Raw genomic sequence first — 18,731 nt, 5'->3', positions numbered from 1 at the left:
TGACATTTGGATATTTTTTCTTTATTATTTCCAAGAGAGAGCCACTCTTATGTTTTCAACCTCAGCATCAGACATTCAATCAAAAGTGTTAATGGCCTATGGAAATATGTGTCACAAAATATGAGTCACAGCACCCCTTTTTCACCCCCAGCCATGTCACTTTGAAGACATCCAATGTTTTATTTCTAGGGTTTGATCTTGTACTTCAATCAATTTACTGTTCAAACTGTAACAATCTGCATGAAAATGTCAGCTACAAGAAATGTCAGCATCAAATAATATATGTTTGGAGCCCCACTGACACAAGTAAGTGTGACAATGTCAATTAGCACTCCATAATGCATAATAAAGGTACTTTAGACACATGCAATACAAATCTAATTAACCAAATTGCATGGTTTTGAATGACCATGTTACTTTGTAAAGAGATCTAATAATTTATACAGGCAATCACTTGCTTATAATTCATATTTTGTTTGTAACAAAACACAAACTTACAGAAACTCTAAAGGCCATCACAACCTTCTTTTATTTGTTTAAAAAAGCAAAGTCACGCATTGTAATTCATTTGAATAAACATTTTACACTCATTTAACAATCCATCATAAAAAAAGCTTTACAATTTACGTACTAAAGTTAGAATATTCACACTAAAGTCTCTTCAATTAGTTCTAAATTACACTTTATTATTCAAGTTTCAAACCTACTTGAAATATATGTATAATCAATGGTTAAAACAACAGAGGATAAAAAAAACAAAAGATTGAACTGCTTTTGTGATTTGATCACTGTTGACTGTGACTGACTCTCAGTAGCTTGTGTTTTTGATGGTGATCTTTTGAGCTGCCTTAATCTTGAAATCACCGACACCTGAGGGAGCAAACCAAAAAAGTGAAATTAAAGCAGCAGGTAAAATAAATAAAGAGAATGCTGTATTAGTAAGTCACAATGTATAAGTGTGTGTGTTTCCTCACCCTCACTGAGTGCAGTACCATCAGAGGAGAGGTGCCAATATCTGCGGTCGCTCTGTCTGGCCTGCTCTCCATTCACCGCACTTAAGAAGGGTCCCCACAGACTGGTCTCCTTCTCAAACCTGCCAAAGAGCATCAAATATTACTCATGCAGGACTTTTGTTTGAGTTTAAAAAGCTGAAATTTACCAAGTTACATCATATGAACTCACGTGAAGCCAACATTTCCCGCCTTGAGAAGTTCAAGGGCTTCCAACAGAGAGCTGCCCTTTGGCACATCCACAGAGTAAACAGCAGCTGGCCCGCTGGTCGTCACCACTTCCACGATCACAGTGACTTTGGTGTTGCTTGGTAAAACCACCACAGGATCTATGGGCTCCAGCACCAGAGTGTCTGTAGAAAGGCACACACCATGACAACAACAGTGACAACCTGAAACCACCTGAAGTGACTGCAGGGGGAAGAAATAACGCTGCACATACCATCGTCATTGTCGCACTCCTTGCTTTTAACTGTCAGGTAGGATTTCTGGTGGAGAGCTGGCAGGATCTGAGAGATGGCCATGGGGTTATGGTATGTGTTGTTTCTGGCGTCTGCCCTCATGGCCTCCATCGGGACAGCACACTCTGCAACTGGGCTTCCCATTGCCAGTAAGGCCTTGAAAACATCAAATAAGTACATTTTTAGCTGCACAGGTGGTGGTGAAAGAGACAAGGGCAGCTGAGCAAAAAAGATCCTTACTTGAACTGCAAGGCCTGTGCTGAACTCATTGCCAATGTGACCATCAGTCCTATGAGAGGCCAAGAGCTTCTGCTGGATCTTGGTAAGGGCTGTGTCAAGCTCAGCAGCATTGTGCAAATAAGAGCCAGCATCCTTCACACACTGCAGTGCCATTCCAGCCATGGCATAGGTATCTATGGACAGAAAGTAGGATTCAAATGTGTGTTCGATTGTGAGTGGTAAGTAGAGTAGCATCTATTAGACAGTTTTTATTCCAAGAACTGAGATGTATCCCTGCCAGCATATTTCTGCACATCGTTTATTTAATCATATCATTCATTTAGGAAGGTTTCACTCACCAACACTCTCAGATTCTCCATGTGTGAAGTGCTCATGTTCGACTGCCTTGATGAGCTTGTGGCTGACATGGTGGTTGACCCTGATGCTGCTCACGCAAAGAGCGAGCACGCCCAGAGAGTACTGGTAATAGTTGGTCAAAGGGCGTTGGCTGACTGCGAAAAAGGAGAGAAGGAACGAAAGAAACCAAATTATATTAAAACATGAAGAAATTCTCCAAAGCAACAGACACTACAACAGATGGAATTAGTTGCTCTAATGACAAAAGTAGATTATGAGCTTAAAGTAGATTATTAAAATAATCTAATAACATAAATACAAAACATATAAATTATATAATGTTAAATTGTTTAATTTACTTCAGGTCAACCCAAGTTTTCTTTTTTCTTGGATTTCCTTTCCACACTAAATAAACTTTGAACTCATTTTGTAGCAAAACGTAAAACAAGCTGGTGAACACTTTTTATGACCATGTTGGCCTCCAAAAGGTCAAAGGAAAACTTACAGGCAATATGCTCTTTTTCTAGTTCCATCTGCTTCTTCAGGTGCGTCAGCAGCGTCTCACTCCTCTCGTTGACGGTGAAGGTGACTGTGTTGAGGTCAGAGCAGGAGGACTTCAAAGCCAGAGTGTACAGCGCCAAGAGGCCGACCACAGACTGGCTATTAGAGAGAGAGCTGAGAAAGACACAGGAAACTTAAGTTGTAGGTAGTACATCAGAAAATAAATCAATGGAAATACAGATTTTAAATAGAAGAAGAATGAGTGCATTTGTAAAATGTGCAATACCTTTGAATGTTATTGTGCAAATGACTTTTCAGCCTGGCCAGGTGTTCTCTCTCCTTGTTCAGGTTGTGGTGATTGGAAAGCCGTAATGCCAAGTGAACACTGGGATTGGGGAGTCCTTCCTGCGTCTCCAGAGAGCGAAGGAGATTCTTATTGAGTGACAGGAGCAGCTCACTGTTGGATCCTTCAGTATCTGGGTTAAAATATTAAAAATAAAAACATTTCTCAGAAGTTTTGGTCACAGGCATAAAAGTATTTCAGTAACTCCTGCTGACATCAACATGAACTTTCGAAGCATTGCAAAATCAGAACTGCAGCATCAGCAGTCACAACGAGAGGAAACAAAGACTGTGCAGACTTAATAATGGAAAGAACTCTAGTTGTGTTCATGTTTCAAATATGTCTCTCTGTGATATTTAACCTCCTCAGTGATGACCAAAAAGGTGCCAACATTGTCAGTAACTGACAGTTGCTCAACTTTTGTCAATGAGCAAGCAATGTGAAGGCCATTTAAAATCAAATTGCAAAATCAGTAAATGTCCAGACCAGTGAGTCAGTGTATTTGTACAGTGGTTTCTTCCCTGAGTTCAAACAATGTTAGTCAATCGGGAGTTTTAATGATTGGTAAAACTGGTTTTATTAAAAAATAATGAATAATACTTACCACATGGTTTGCCAGAAGCAAAAGCCAGGAGGCCTGTGATTAAGACCAAAGACAGCATTCTGGACAACCTGCTGGACAACACAAACAAGGAAATCAACATATTTGTCTAAAATGTTAAAGTGACAACACAAGTACTCTAAAATGGGGAAATCAAAAAAACCCTTTCTAGTCTGAAAGTTTTTAGGTACTTTAGAGAGGCAGATACACAGATGCCAAACAGTAAATCCTAGAATAACTGCAATAAAATACCTATGGCTTACATAACGTACATATCCACTCAGCGTTGTAAGTTAAATGTTCATAACAGCGTTATTATAATACTATTACAGCAGCTAGGTGTTTAACCTGTACGCTTTTTTTAAATGTTGCAGTAAACAGTTGTGTTTTACCTGCTCAGGGTGACTCCAGTGTGAAGAATCAGTGGTGAGTGAGAAGACAGGCAGAGACAACAGCTTCTAGTATTTCAATGTCACATGACTCGTCATTTGAGATGACAAAGCGATGAAAAAAGCAAGATGGTCCCTTTAAACACAGCTGTGAGTCGGCCCATGAACCGGATGTTGGAGGAGATGATGCTCTCAATCGCATGTACTCTTTGGTAATGTGACCATACCATTGACCGTATACATACAAACCAAGAGGCAGGTTACTATCTTGCTTTGCATATACAGTACATCGTTCTCCGGTCAACGGCTGCTGCGCCGGAGTCTAACTGACATTTTAACTAGCTAAGTAGCTTTAACTGGTGCTAACGCATCAACACATACTTCTTCGCTAACGTTGCATCTGTGTCTCACCGTGTGTTTTAATCATTGACAGTATATATTTATATTTATATGTATTATTATATATATTAACACAAACAAGACGTAGCGAGTTGTTCGTCCACAGTAACTACAATTCCCACAATTCACCTAACGCAATAGACGCACGTTCTAGAACCCTGACGATTGTTCTGGCGCGACTCACTCTTCTGGAATAGCTCGCTAACGTCGGTTAAACCAACCCAGCCTGCCTTTCACGCAGTTCACGCCACAGGGACCGTTCATTGCGGGGGACATCTCTGCTTCGAGGTGGGATCAGAACGGTGGAAGACCTGAACCTGCACTGCCTGTTGCTGTGTGCTAACGCGAGTATCCCCAAAGCAAAACACTGCGAACGGACGGAGACTAGCTAGCAAAACAACAACAATAACAACAACAACAACAACATCGAGGGGCAGGGCAGCTGCACAGGTCGGTCGGCAGCGATGCATTTTTCTGGTTAACTAACTTACGCAAAGTTATTACACAGCACAGGGATGACCGTGCCATTTTATATTAATAGTCCATTGTGCCACATTAACAGGAACATGCACCACTGACATTGTAGCTAGCTGGGTCCACACATATTTATAACTTGTGCGTCATGTAGGTTACAGAAAACACCGTCAGCTTATCTGATTGGTATCAGTACTGATCTTCCAGATCAGATCCGTCACCGTTTTGTCTCTCCAAATCATTTCATCGACTGGACCACCTATATGCATCACTCTGCTCTCACAAGCAGTGGAGTGGGGTTCCTGCCAGCCATGTATTCATTTTCAGGCCCTACAAGCCTTCCTGAATTTGACCTGGGACATCCAAGTACTTCTGGTCACCTACAGAGAGCAACACTCTCTAACAGGTATGTGGCAGAAGATTTAGGGGGGTGTAAACTCCCTCTATACACTTGTCGGAAAATACACTGGCAGTACTTGAAGTAACTTTTCAATCTTAAACCTGTCATGTTGTGTTTGTGTGCCACAGCAACTGGGAGACAAGATGCCTCAGGAAGCACCGGAGGAGGGTTGATGATGAGTAAGTGAAAGATGTACAGAAAAAACAGTCTTACTTAACATTTGACAATGCGTGGAATACTCAAATATATACATCTATGAGAGTTATAATAAATATCTTAATGTTTTCTTAGGGGATGCAGTGCCAAAAGGAGGAGGTTAATGTACGAGGCAGAAGTGGACATTTCAGAGAACTCAAACACTAGCAATCGTCATGAGTGGCCTACAGCAAACAGCTGCCCGTCTCTGTCTGCACAGCAAGCCAGCCCTGCACCTCCAAAGCCCTGCCCAGCACCTCAGAACTTGACTTTGCCTCAGCCCTTGACTTTGGTGCAGCCCTCCAACCCCCCTCTGTCCCGACCCGAGACGGAGAGCTCCTGTATGGAGATAGAGGCAGCTCAGAGGAGACTTCAGGAGATTGAAGACAGGTACGCAATAACATGGTGGAAAAAGTTGAAAAACTGACAACTACACTTAAATGTGAAAAGAAAAAATATATGGTCAGACTTCCCCAGCAAATCCAGACTTTCTAAGCCCCCTGTGTGAATACAGGGTAAACATGTGTCACGACTGTACACAGAAGTCACCGTAGTTACTCACCCGAGTGGCAGCGCCACATAGACAAAGAAACACAGCTAAATTGGTTGTATGCTGTTGTGCAATCAAATGGACTATTGGCTAAAGGCTAAAGAGAAGCATCATGAAGCGATACTTTATTTTGTTTTTGTTTATCCTGTGCAGGGTCATGGGGGGCTTGAGTTTATTCCAACATGCATTTGGTGAGAGGAGGGGTACAGCCTGGAAACATCACCAATCTATAACAGATCAGAATATCCACTGAAGTGACTTTGATTAGGGTGACTTTTTTAAAATATCTTTTAAAATAGAACCAAGTGTACGCTCTCGTATGCTTTAAGGGTTTGTGTCACGGGTGAGGAGCTGTATAAATGGGTAAATGATTGTTATGTATTAATATTATTATTGTTTTGTGACATTATCTTTAGATATTGTGGGTCCCCACTAAATTCTAAATGAACGTTAAATTGATCAAAATCTGTGACACATCTTAAATATTTGAGAAATTGTTTTAATTATATGATTTTGTTTTAAAAAAAAAACTTGATTGATGATTTTGAATACTTTACTAGGATCACTTTCCAATATCAAGTTAATGTTGCCTGGCTGTTATAGTTTACTTTGTTATTAAATTGTCCATATCACCCACTCTTATATATATATATATATATATATACACACACACACACATATATATATATATATATACTGTATATTACAGAAAACCCTGTTTCTGCCAAACACAGCACAAAGACTGTTCAGTATTTCCGGTTGCAATTTGCTGGTTTCTGTCTTAGTGTTGCAGCTCTCCCAATTCACATCAGCCACAATGGGTTTATTCCGTACTGGTGATTTGTCTGGGGTTTGATCACATGATGAATGCTCTCATATTGATGTATCACAGAATAACGCTGGAGGATGATGACGAGGATGAAGATCTGGATGTAGAGCCAGCCCCGAGACGGCCAGTGCTGGTGATCTCTGACAGTCTAAAGGAGGGTCTACAGCGTGACATCAGTGACATCCTACCCCATACAGTAGCCCAGTCTGTGTATGTTATCCTTTGTTACTGGAACGTTTAATGTTGAATGAAGTAATAACATGACTCGTGTTTCCTCCTTGAACAGCTCTGGACATATTATTTTATATATATATTTTTCGTCTCACCTGCTCTCTCATACTTTCAGGAGCCATTCCTGTATGGAGTTGGTGTTGTGGCGGCCTCCTGAAGATCCCTTCTGTCGGAAGCGAAAGGGCCTATTACAGAAACCGCGTAAACAGCAGACAGTATCTCGACAACCCCCGACCCCATGTCCATCTCCCACCCCTCACAGGCCCCTCAGTCCCTCTGCAGACACACACTCTTCTCTGTACAGCTTTCCTGTGGCCCACAGCTCCGGAGAGGAGGACATGGAAATGTAATAGCGCTTGATGACTTGAAAAGCCATGCCAAAGTAAAAGACTGGACATGTAGTCACACAAAAGACTATAAAGGACTCAGAACCCTGTGGTTAGTTTGGCAAGGCACGTTGGCTTTACATCAGTATTGTGCAGTTTTGGACAATTCGTGCAACACATTTTTTTGCTTTACAGTTTTTTGACTATTACCCCTGTGTAAGATGTAACCATAACACTGACCTAATTAACCAGGTAACTGTCGTGAATCTAAAGACTTTAAAAAGTTCAATAGACAGCCTTACATAACCAATTTTATATAACCAATGTCCTTAGAAATTAGATAATTTGTATATAATTTTGCCAAAGCCTGGCCAACGACACACCGATGTACTGTAAATATGACGTTGCTCTTTGTTAAATATCAGCGTGCAGCACATGAATTTTGTACAGTTCTTATATTCAGCTTCTGAACATCGTTAACAGAACTTTAAAAATGGTTCCTGTGTGTTCACATTTGCTCACAGCATGACTTCCTGCTTGCGGTTGTACTTGTTGTGGTAGAAATATTATCTTCCTATAGTGCTTAGCAAGTACGCCATCTGTGAGCTTTGAGTAATTTTGTAAAGGAGTCATGGAAATGTACCTTTCTATGATTTGATTGTATTACTTGAACTGCAATCAGCCATCAAGTGTTATAACTTGTTATTTGTTTTTAAATAAACTCATTTATTGTCCATGTAGATATTCTGCATGGAATAGTTGCATTTCATTTGATGAAGATTTGCTTGAATTTAGTGAAAACAGTCCTCTTGTTATGTTCACATGCTGTAATCATTATATAGACCGATCAGCCATAACATTATGACCACTGACTGGTGAAGTGAATAACATGGTTAGTGTATGGGATATATTAGGCAGCAAGTGAACATTTTGTCCTCAAAGTTGATGTTAGAAGCAGGAAAAATGGGCAGTGTGAGGTTTTGAGCGACTTTGACAAGGGCCACATTGTGATGGCTAGACGACTGGGTCAGAGCATCTCCAAAACTGCAGCTCTTGTAGGGTGTTCCTGGTCTGCAGTGGTCAGTACCTATCAAAAGTGGTCCAAGGAAGGAAAAGTGGTGAACTGGAGACAGGGTCGAATTGCAGTATTACCTATTCAGGATCAGATTGCTGGAAATGTTCATGCTGGTTCTGATAGAAAGGTGTCAGAACACACAGTGTATCGCAGTTTGTTGCGTATGAGAGCTGCGTAACATTACGACCACCAGGGTGCCCAGGTGGTCGTAATGTTATGGCTGATCGGTGTCCAGTATTTTGGGAACAGTAAGGGTCCCAGGATTAAACCTGTGGAACACCATAAGTGACCAGGGAGAGGGAGCGGGTCCTCTTGCACTGAGTCCACCATGTTAAACCGCCATGTTTCTACAGTTGCTGTTAAATCCTGCACAGTGGTCCTTTAATCTGTTATAATTGTATACATGCATACAATCAGGTAGGTGATTTTTAACCAATTAACTATTAGGTAATTGAATTCAATAGCCTATAATTTGTCACACAAAATAAAATAATTTACTTTGTCCAATGCTATTTTAACGTTTATTTCATGTGTTTTTTTAGCAGTTCAGTTTTAAAGAAATAGGCACCAATCCTGCATTCTCCTTTTAAAAATAACATACTGCATTGGGTGTTTTTTCTACATTAAGATTACAAATTTAGTTGATAAAGACATTTAGAAAAACTTGGCACAAATCCACAGAATTTGTTTTATTGTACAATTTAACATGATTTAACATACTGATTATACAAGGGGTTCCCACGAATTACTGTCAGCTTTATGAGGTTGTCTGACATAAATCACATGATCTCCAATGAAAAGTCAGTTCATCACAGTTCACTGTAACCTTAAGCCATAAAATTTGACTGCCTTCACACAGAGGAATGTAAACTTAATGACCAAATCTTCGGTTGTGTCATTTGTCACTGTGACCTGCTTGTTAATCTGCTATCTTATGCACATGTTACAGTAAATGATTCATTTCTGTTGCCAGAAAAACAGTTTTAAATGCTTGTGAACATTATGTCACTGGTGTGTGTGACCCGCACTGAGTAAGGTTTCATGTCCTTAACTTGAGACTGTCCTGATTGATGAGTGGCCCTGAATCCCAGCAATGTCTTGACCTTGACTGATCTATAAAGAAGACACCAGTATTAGCTATTATTATATGACAAAGAAAAGTACAGAAATAATAATAAAATGTTTTAGTTTGAACATTTAAACAACTGTCTTAGATTTATTTTGTCTGAAAGAGCATTTCAAATCAGATCCAGAAGTGCTGTGATGATGATGCCTTTTGTGTTGCTTCCAGTGGTAGACAGTGCTAGTTTTCATTTATAAATGTAAACAATTCAAACAATTGAAAATGTAGTAAAAGCAATGATTTATCCATTAATTATATACTGATATGTGTCTTTTCAGTTGTGCTATATAATGTCCTGCCTCTACAAAGTCGCTAAGACTTGACTGTCTTTGGAAAGTTAATTTTGCGATGAGCAGCTGTGGACAGTTTCTTGTCATTTTCAAGATAAAAAAGATATATAATGATACGTATGTGGGTTTCTTCCCACGTACATTCTTAGATTCTTATTATAAAACCTTAAAGGACATAGTTCACCTGGGCCCTAAGGTATATTACCAGTACTAATGTTTGCAGTATACTTGTTTATAACCACTGTAAATGCACAGAAAGAGGGACAAGTCAATAATTAACAGTAACCTGCTATTAAAACAATGTACTCACTGTTGTAACATAGGATCCAGACAAATCTAAAGGGACTGCATTTGAAGGCACCGGGCTCCAGGTGTAGGCTTGGTTTTCTACACGGAGCTGCTTGACCCTGCTCTGGAGGTAACGTAGAAGCTTGAATGAAGCTACATCTGAGGGGCTGTGGGGGGCAGCAACATGGAGGGAAGGAGAACAAACTGAATTCTGAGCTTCCTGATGGGGACAGACCGGGAGATAAAAGGTTTTTGTTAAAAAACAAATGAATATTAAATATATTTAGGTTATGTATCTGCAAGAGCCCACACAGGAACAGTAAAACATTTACCTTTGCACTAAGTGTTATCCCTCCTTCAGGCCTCTCAGGCTCTCTGTGCCTCTTCTCCCATGTCTTTGATGTTTTTCTGGAAAACAAACAAACCTGCATTTGAAGCATTATTAGCTGTGAATAATTAAGATAACTAAATTAAGGAGTTATGGGTTTTCAATACAAGTATAGTTAATGTTACATCTATGGTATAAAATGCATATCGCAGTGAGTTGAGGTGAGTTCATGCTCTTGTAAGGACAGCTGGTTAGTATGTCATCTAAATTTCACAGACACAGAAACCAGTTACCTGCCCCTTAACAACTTTGTCTTGCACCTGTAGGATAGCAAACATTAGAGCAAAATGTAAACATAGAACATAAAAAAGCAAAAATATATATTTTATTTGATGGATCAAGGTTTGGATTATGGGCCATTTTTGAGAGAGGAGAGAAGATCATTGATTAAAACTCAACAAAATGAATGTGTCTGTATTTTGACTTAATTTGTTCATGTTACCTTTCCAGTTCAGCTGTCAACTCTTCTTCAAACTTGCACGCCAGACGAGCTGCAGTCTGCTCCTTCCACTGACCCATGCTCCTCTGAACCTGCCTGAGCTCCAGGTCTTTGGCCTTCAGCTGTTTGCGAAGAGATGCTGCCACTCCTCCTCCCTCAGCTCCCCCATCGCACATATGGGTCCAGTTCAGACTGCTTAACTCCTCAATGTGCTCCTGCAGAAATATCACGTGGCATAACAATGCTGTAAATGATGAGCAAGGTTGGGAAGGTCCTAAAAAAATTTAACTAATTAAATAATAAATAATAATTAAAATGTCAGTGACCTAATCCAAGTATCACAAAATTAAAGTAACGTTACTTGATTATTTTCCCTTTTAGGTTATCTCAACACCAAAGAGAGAAGAAATTTCAATAAGATACCAAGAAAATGCCTCTCTCTCTCTGCCCCCCTTCCCTGTCTGTCTTCAGCTGTCACTATAATAAAGGCAATAAAAGCCCCCAAAAATGTACTTTACTAAGAAAGATTTTAGTATTAGTTTAGTATTTTAAAGTATTTAAATTATAATTCTGCTAATCATCCCCATTTTTACTAAATGTAACTGTATCTGACTACATATTTTTTGTATCCTGATGTGGAACACAACTCAGTTACATGTAATCCATTACTCCCCAAGCATGATGACTGAACTGTCTGTGTCTATGTGCACCGACATAAGCTACACAAAGTGTGTATACCTGAATGAGACGCTCCGTTAGAGAATCTAAGGCTTGGTCTCTCTCCATCCTCAGCTGTTGCCTCTGGATGCTCAATTCTCGTTCCTGAAAACATATGAACTTGTATTTATGAGTACATTTAATGTGCTGTATTTGAAAACAGCAATGGGTGGGAGACAGTCTAAACTATACCTTGTCTTTTCTCAGCTGCTCAGTGGTTTGTTTCTCTGAATCAAGCTCCTGGTGTAGCTGGCTAATCAACTGCTTCAACTGCTCTCTTAGCACTGTCAGGTTTGTAAGAGCCTCAGCTACTGTAGGACTACACAACACAAAGCAAAGGCATCAGGATTAGAAGCTAATCATCAAGCATTTACTTTTCTCTAAACCAGACGTGTGTAAGCCAGAGCAGGAAATAATACCTGGGAGGTAGCTGAACAGAAGTTTGTTTGGCTCCACTCTGCTCCACTAAGAGGTGTAAATGCTGGCACTCTGCTCCCAGCTCTTGGGCCCAGTGCCGTAGCTGCTGATCCAGCTCAGCTGTGATTTGGTTATGGCTCCTTTCACTTTCTTCTAGCATCCCCCGGAGCCCGTCAGCCTCTTTCTCTGCCAGGTGAACTGCCTGCTTGAGGTGCAGCACTGCCCTCTGACTCTCCTATGACCACAGACCACATCAGGTCAGCCTTTCAACAACACTATGTCTCCTTATGTGCCTTCAAATGATTGCTTTCTGTGGTTTTCTTGCACCTGTGCCATCTGTCTCTGTAACTTCTGCAGCTCAGCCTGATGCTCCTCTTTCAGTGATTTGCAAATAACAGCCAGCAAAGAGTCCTGCTCTCTCTGCTGTGCACAGATTTCACCCTCCAATTGCTGTACTCTCTTACAGATACAAATAAAATCAGACAGAATTAACATTTACTCTGTAGAGGGTAATATGGTTATATGTCACGGTTGAGAGTGACCTTACTGTTTTTAGTTTCACCACTTTATGTTGAAGAGCCAGTGATTTACTCTTCTCTCGCTGCATCTCACTCCTTGTGCTTTCCAGGATCTTTCTGTTCTGCTCTTCCAGTATCCCACAGTGCACCTGCACAGCTTCCACTTGTTCTGCCTCCCACTTCCTCCTCTCCTCTTCAATAGCTCTGTGCACCTGAATGGGAGCATGCTGTGCATATCATGCAATCGTGTTAAAAATAATTGCATATTTTAGGCAGAGGATTATCACGGTACCTTTTCCGAGGCTTCTACATGCAGCTCCTTTTCACGGTTCTTTGCCTCCTCCTTCTGCTGCTCCAGATAATTTCTCAGCTTCTTTGCCTCTTCTTCTTTTAGCTGCCAGAATAGGAGAAAATCACAACTTGAAAAGTAATCCTGTGGAGTGTTTTTACTTACTTTATATATAGTGTTCACCAAATAGTGTACATTGAGATAGTGTAACAGTAGATTTCAACACATTCGGGGTAACACACTGACCTGAATGGAACTCTTCAAGGACTCAATGTGTTGTGTGAGAGACAGAGCTTGTTCTTTCAAAGCGTTTGCTTTCTCCTCTTCAGACTGCTTATTAACCTGAGGACAACCCGAAGGATTGCTATGTCATTAATTAAACTGTGATGATGTCATTTGAAGAATCAATATTTTAGTTTATTTTTGTCACCTCTTGGATTTGCTGCTCATGAGTCAAAGTCAAATCTTTCTTTTGCTGCTTCAGTGCTGCCTCCTGAATTAAAAAAGAGGAACTCCATTTACTTGTTACTTAATTTGACCTAAAAACCCCCAGAAAGCCTCAGTTTGGCTCAGCACTTACCACCGTTCTATGGGTTTGCTCCTGGGTGTCTTTCAGTGCATTGTAGTGCTGGGTTTTCAGGTGTTGTAGCTCCCCCTTCAGTCCATCTCTTTCTGCTTGTAAGGCCCCATGTTGCTCCTGAAAATCTAGCAACTGCAGCTCCTTCTGGGCCAGCATCCTCTCAAGAGTACCCACTCTCATCTTCCATTCTCCCAGTTCACCCTGCAGCTCGCCTACTTGAAACTCAACTGTCTGATAGAAAGAGATACACCAAGGACAGTATGGATAATTACAAAACAATGAATAAACAAAAAGTGGATGACAGTGTGCCCTATTGTTGATTCTTTTTAATTAGAATTTAGAGTTTGATGTCATTAGGTGCCACCTTGATCTGATCCTTTTTTTGCTTCTGTTTTTCCTCCAGACAAGCACACCTGTTCCTCAGTAAGCTCTCTGCCTCTGTGACCCTCTGAAGCTCCTCACGAGTCTCCTCCAACTTCTGCTCCACGATCATACATGAACACATTTACACGTTTAGAGATTGTTTAAAACACAGACTTTCACACAAATACAAATACCTTCTCCCTGTAGTTTTACTCAGTGCTAAACAATATCTCTTAAGAAAACAGCAAAACTAAAATGACACATTCACAATATAGTTATACTGATAAATTAAACATGTCAACAAAAGGGTAACTGCAAAAAAAAAATCAAAAATTGCACTGAAATTTGATTGGCAAGTTTTTAGTAAACAGCATAATGTGACACAGTGAAATAGGCCATATTTTCTGTTATGACCTTTTGGAAAAAACATACCTATATATACCTAATTAGGTAAAATTTCAAATGTAAAAATGTTTTCATTGAAGTTCAAACACATCACTACCATATAATCTCAATAGCTAAAAGGATCTTTGTGTTATTTTCATCTAAAAAATAAAAATGTCATTATAGTTATTTAGATATAAGTAAGTCAGTACTTCTTGCATGGACTCTAGCTTCTCTCTTGCACGTCGCTGTTCAGCAAACAGTTCTGTTTTGGCACCGTCCAGCTGTCTGTCCATCTCCTCTCTCTCCAGCACTGACATGACGACACTGGGCTGTTTGTGGAACAACAAAAACAGCATAGTATGAATAAAAACCTAACATATTAAAACATGTGAATGACAGATATTGCTGGATTCAGGTCTCTTACCTCAAGGATACAGGACTCTCTCTGCCTCTGCAGCTGGTAACTATAACACATTCATTGTTGTATTATTATTTTACAGCACAGGATTATGTTGATGCAATGTGATGTCACACAGCTTTGTGTAATGCAGCTAATAGGAGTTTTTTTTGTTTTACCTAATAGAGTCCTTCCCTGTCCTGCTGTCTCTCAGAACAAACTCTAGAGTCCTCTTCTCCTTCTGCATCTTTGCTGTCTCTACACTCAGTCGCTCTAAGTCCTGCAAAGAATGCTGGGACATATACAATAAACAGTGAGTATTAGTGAGAATTATGTACACAGGGGCCTAAAACTATTGCATGAAAGATGCTACACTTTACCTTTCTTCTATGTTGAAGTTCAGAGAGGGAGAACTCAACATCTTTTAACTGAATTTTCTTCAACTGCAGTGTCTCCTCCTCTTCGCCACATTTCTATACCAGACACACAAACCAGTTATGTGATACTCACATGTAAACAGGAGAATTTAAAACATTTGTCAAATAACATACTAAAATACACTGGAAGACTCATTCTCACTTGTTGGAGGGTAGAGAGACGCCCTTTCGTCTTGGCCCAATCAGACAGCGTCTTCTCTGATGCCCTCTCGGGCCTGCTTCTCCTGGTCCAGTGATTCATTTCCTCATCTGTGTCCTTGTCATTCTCACCCGAAGAAGACCTAAGTCATGCGTGTATAGTGTATAAATAAGAAATATATGCAAAATAACACTGAAGAGATGCTCAAAATGTGTGTTTAGCAAGTTTTTAAATGTTCTTCTACTTGGTTTACCTGTAAGTTTCTCTCTTATTACGCTGTGCTTTACGGACAGAAGGACTTCTGTTTTGTGCATTTACACAAGAGGATCTGTGGCCTTTGTAAAAAAAAAAGACAGGACAATTCAGCGACATTTAAAGATTTAAATTTTCTTTTATTACTGTGGAATACACAGTTAGATCTTGTACTTTACCTGATGTAGATTGAGGTTCACTTTCTTCCTGTGTGGGTGTTTCATAGTCACTCTGGTTGGTACAGTAGTCATCCATGTCTGTGACAGACTGAATTAGGGAGCGCCATCCTGGGGGGGGGGGTCACACAAATGATGTTAACTGTATTAGTCCAGTTACTACTATTTTCTACATTAAAACAGTTTGGTTCCAGTTTCCAGTTTGGACTTTTTATATATGATCATTTTAAAACGTGTCCCTCCAAAGTTTCTGCAGTCTTTCACCTGGCCGCCTGTGAATATGCTGCCTGACTTGCTCTGTGCAGACTGAGTCAAGGTCACTGTCAATGGACACGGTGTCAAAACTCCACACGGGTACTCCTATAAAAGAAACAAGCATCCTACAGTCACTGTTTGTAGTGTATGGATGTCTGTGCTTGCAGATGTAGAGTAATCTGTGTGTACTACCTGCCAAGCATCTGGCCTGGCCTGGAGAACAGTTGTTGTTCGGCCGTGGGGTTTCATGTTCTGTTACAACCTCTGTTCTGTGAGAGACTGAAAGACAAAAAAAAAAAAAGTGTACAGGACCCATGGAAAAATAAAAGTGCAGAAGCTTAAAAGCAATAATGAAAATTCTGCATGTTTGACAGTTGTTTATCTCCCGAGAGTTTGTTAAGAGAGTACTCACTGCTGCTATCACCAAGCCTCTGCAGTGTGTTGTATTTCTCTCCAGCTCCCTCTTCCTCACTAACATGTGATGTATTTACTCCATTTATGTCAGAAAGACATTTCTTCAGTTCTTTACTTTGGCATGGCTCATTTGACTGGGAATAATAAACAGTCTCTGTGTCTTTACTGCATTTCCCAGTCATTGTTGTTCCTCTTCCGTCCACATTAAAAACACTTTCTCCCTTTTGTTCACTCTGGCAAGTGTCACAGTCTGATATCTCTGTCCTCTCAGCCTCTTCTTCTCGATCTAGTTGCTGCATATTACTCTCTGGCAATTCAACCATCTCGTCTCTGAAGCATCTGACGAAGTCCTCAGTGCAGATGCTGTCTGAAGGAGGGTGGGTTTCTCCTGCCATCCTTCCCTCATTACAGCTGTCTCCAAGCAGCTTCTCGAGCCTCCAGATGACCTGCTCCCTCTGAGACTCCATCTCCTCTCTGTCTCTTGTCCTTCTGTCTAACTTCGGTTTAGTTTCCTCATGAGTGACAGGACCTTCCCAACAGCTTGTGTTTCTCCCTGGGGGACGAGCAGAGAAGAGATGGGAGTTACTTTTGTGGAAAGAATAAGTAAACACTTTGATACAAACAAATGTTACCCAATTAAGACACCAGCCTTACTGTAATATTGTGCATGTACTCATCTTACTCATCTGTGCAAACTCAAGCACACAAATAATATTGACACAAAAACCTGGTGACAAGCAGTACTTACTTTTTCTGTCACTGCAAGTTATTTCCCTAACAGCAGCCTATATTATAAGCCTATATACAATTTGAGATGTGGCTTATATACAGTTAGAAACACAGCTTTTTCCTATAATACTACTGATATTGAAATATTACTTGATGTTTCCTCCATCGTCGGAGTGTCAATCAAATCAAGACAAGACATTGGAGTGTCATTTGTTTGAGTTGTACTTCCAAGGCCTGTGTCTTTGCTCAGAGATTGACTCCACCTAAGAGGAGCTAGAAAAAAACACAGATTATCACCTGAAAACCCCCCAAAAAACATGTGGTATAAGGTGTGTGTTATGACATAAATTACCTGCATCGCTGCAATCAAGCTCTCTGGGTTTCTGGGGCCAGACCTGCATACATTAATCACACTAAATTATAATATATTCCCAATCATATTATATACAGACAGACAGAACTGAAAATCACACACCTGCAGCTGACCAAGCTGAGCATCCATAGCGTCTAGGATGAAGTCACAGTGGTCCAGTTTGAGAGGCGGAGAACGCAGTCCAAACACATCGCTGTTGTCATTGAGATCTATGATTGAAGCAAAACGTGTCAACAAGAGTGGGTGCAAACTCCCAAAAGAATGAGATATACTGCTTATAAAACCTCCGACCAGTGTAAAGAAGCTCATCTGTGTCCTCTGCATCTCTCTCTGCTCCATCATGGCCTCTGTCAGCCATGTACGTACCTATTGAGAAAGATGCAGACATTCACACCCAGTAGACCCAGTATCTACCAGTGGTTAAAGCTGACTGAGCAGTGGTGAGGAGTGGGGGGTTTATGTTGCTCAGTTGTCCAGGTAACCAGGACAATTTAGCTTGTTAGCAAGCCAAACTGACCTCTTTTCACTAAGAGGGCTATAAATTCCTGTGCTTTCCTCTCTCCCACTCCCCAAAATGAACATAAACTAAGTCAGTCCGTTTTAACCCTGTAATGCACTGGTTTCCCTCTCAAATGTCAAAAAGCCATGACTGAAATTACCTAAGTGCAGCCCACTCAGACTACTAATTCTCACATTAATACTTTACTATTAATGGCTTTTACACTTTAAAACCGCGCAGATAGCAAATCACTAACCTGAACCACAGAAAACTAAGTTAGCTACTCTGTCTAAAAACTCCCCAGTTTACCGTTACGTGTAGCTACATTATATATGAAGACAAACAAATATCACATTTGAAATTGCTAAATCATTCAACCGCCATTGTACTGCCTCAATACAACCATAACTTACTCACTTTCAGGGGACAAACGCGGAGACTTTAAATCTTTGCAGCGCGGCTGCTGCACTGACTCTTGACTGACAGGAGCTTCAGTTGGTTGCCCCGGAAACGGTCAAACAGCTCGCGACCCGCACACGGGACAGAGCCAGGAGGAGGCGCGCGCACGGCGGCAATATTAGCGCCATAAGGAAACTCAGAAGGAGAGTTGGCAGGGCCCTCATAAACATAGAGCAATATATTTTAAAGTCAAAGGTGACTGAAATACATGAAATCATAGTTTATTTATTTATTTAAAAAAACAACAAGATCAATATTCTTAGGATAGACGGAATGCAAACCAATCAAGTGCAGGCGATGCACATCACACTTTACATAACACTTATGTGATAAAATTATATAGAATATTTACATGTAATTGAAATACTTAAAGTCACATTTTTTTAGGATACATATGTTTTTCCTAACACGAAGGTCTAAACGATGTGTCAAACTGTTGGAA

The 18,731-nt window shown here is 40.4% G+C and overlaps 3 protein-coding genes across 4 annotated transcripts; 1 reads left to right on the top strand and 2 right to left on the bottom strand.

Annotated features, from left to right (window-relative positions):
• Window positions 1-499: 499 nt before the first annotated feature.
• On the bottom strand, window positions 500-4,013 carry tcn2 (transcobalamin II). 2 transcript variants are annotated; one of them, XM_051423647.1, is made up of 10 exons: window positions 3,885-4,013; window positions 3,496-3,566; window positions 2,835-3,024; window positions 2,553-2,722; window positions 2,050-2,202; window positions 1,712-1,884; window positions 1,453-1,627; window positions 1,183-1,363; window positions 975-1,093; window positions 500-870 (listed from the first exon to the last, which is right to left on the bottom strand). In XM_051423647.1, exons 2-10 carry the CDS (start codon window positions 3,551-3,553, stop codon window positions 809-811), a joined length of 1,281 nt encoding a protein of 426 aa, XP_051279607.1. In that variant the 5' UTR covers window positions 3,554-3,566; window positions 3,885-4,013; the 3' UTR covers window positions 500-808. The 2 variants fall into 2 exon arrangements, with proteins under 2 accessions (XP_051279607.1, XP_051279609.1); XM_051423649.1 differs by having other exon boundaries at window positions 3,496-3,563; window positions 3,885-3,982.
• Window positions 4,014-4,161: 148 nt separating this feature from the next.
• On the top strand, window positions 4,162-8,054 carry ccdc117 (coiled-coil domain containing 117). The gene is made up of 5 exons (XM_051423653.1): window positions 4,162-5,160; window positions 5,283-5,333; window positions 5,446-5,739; window positions 6,792-6,938; window positions 7,075-8,054. Exons 1-5 carry the CDS (start codon window positions 5,018-5,020, stop codon window positions 7,307-7,309), a joined length of 870 nt encoding a protein of 289 aa, XP_051279613.1. The 5' UTR covers window positions 4,162-5,017; the 3' UTR covers window positions 7,310-8,054.
• Window positions 8,055-9,034: 980 nt separating this feature from the next.
• si:ch211-102c2.8 (trichohyalin) lies at window positions 9,035-18,330 on the bottom strand. The gene is made up of 30 exons (XM_051423634.1): window positions 18,248-18,330; window positions 17,623-17,697; window positions 17,434-17,540; window positions 17,311-17,353; window positions 17,109-17,231; window positions 16,228-16,782; window positions 16,008-16,094; window positions 15,825-15,920; window positions 15,564-15,671; window positions 15,386-15,467; window positions 15,136-15,274; window positions 14,937-15,029; window positions 14,736-14,848; window positions 14,584-14,623; window positions 14,369-14,488; window positions 13,774-13,887; window positions 13,410-13,640; window positions 13,260-13,322; window positions 13,076-13,171; window positions 12,833-12,934; window positions 12,570-12,752; window positions 12,350-12,481; window positions 12,025-12,257; window positions 11,798-11,924; window positions 11,627-11,710; window positions 10,892-11,103; window positions 10,683-10,709; window positions 10,394-10,469; window positions 10,084-10,281; window positions 9,035-9,473 (listed from the first exon to the last, which is right to left on the bottom strand). Exons 2-30 carry the CDS (start codon window positions 17,687-17,689, stop codon window positions 9,408-9,410), a joined length of 3,717 nt encoding a protein of 1,238 aa, XP_051279594.1. The 5' UTR covers window positions 17,690-17,697; window positions 18,248-18,330; the 3' UTR covers window positions 9,035-9,407.
• Window positions 18,331-18,731: the final 401 nt, after the last annotated feature.

Source organism: Dicentrarchus labrax, unplaced genomic scaffold (assembly GCF_905237075.1).
Source record: "Dicentrarchus labrax unplaced genomic scaffold, dlabrax2021, whole genome shotgun sequence".
NCBI lineage: Eukaryota > Metazoa > Chordata > Actinopteri > Moronidae > Dicentrarchus > Dicentrarchus labrax.
Note: the sequence above shows the minus strand (reverse complement) of the source record. Positions and strands in the feature narration are given on the sequence as shown.

Excerpts from the sequence above, each read along its gene's own strand:
- ccdc117 (XM_051423653.1), top strand. The coding sequence starts at position 5,018 with ATGCATCACTCTGCTCTCACAAGCAGTGGAGTGGGGTTCCTGCCAGCC. Across the intron at positions 5,161-5,282 it reads AGAGCAACACTCTCTAACAG|CAACTGGGAGACAAGATGCC; the intron begins GTATGTGGCAGA and ends TGTGTGCCACAG. Across the intron at positions 5,740-6,791 it reads CTTCAGGAGATTGAAGACAG|AATAACGCTGGAGGATGATG; the intron begins GTACGCAATAAC and ends GATGTATCACAG.
- tcn2 (XM_051423647.1), bottom strand. The coding sequence starts at position 3,553 with ATGCTGTCTTTGGTCTTAATCACAGGCCTCCTGGCTTTTGCTTCTGGC. Across the intron at positions 3,025-3,495 it reads TGCTTCTGGCAAACCATGTG|ATACTGAAGGATCCAACAGT; the intron begins GTAAGTATTATT and ends ATTTTAACCCAG. Across the intron at positions 2,203-2,552 it reads AGAAAAAGAGCATATTGCCT|TCAGCCAACGCCCTTTGACC; the intron begins GTAAGTTTTCCT and ends CCTTTTTCGCAG.
- si:ch211-102c2.8 (XM_051423634.1), bottom strand. The coding sequence starts at position 17,689 with ATGGCTGACAGAGGCCATGATGGAGCAGAGAGAGATGCAGAGGACACA. Across the intron at positions 14,624-14,735 it reads ACAGGGAAGGACTCTATTAG|TTACCAGCTGCAGAGGCAGA; the intron begins GTAAAACAAAAA and ends AATGTGTTATAG. Across the intron at positions 12,935-13,075 it reads CCTTGAAGAGTTCCATTCAG|CTAAAAGAAGAAGAGGCAAA; the intron begins GTCAGTGTGTTA and ends CTATTCTGGCAG.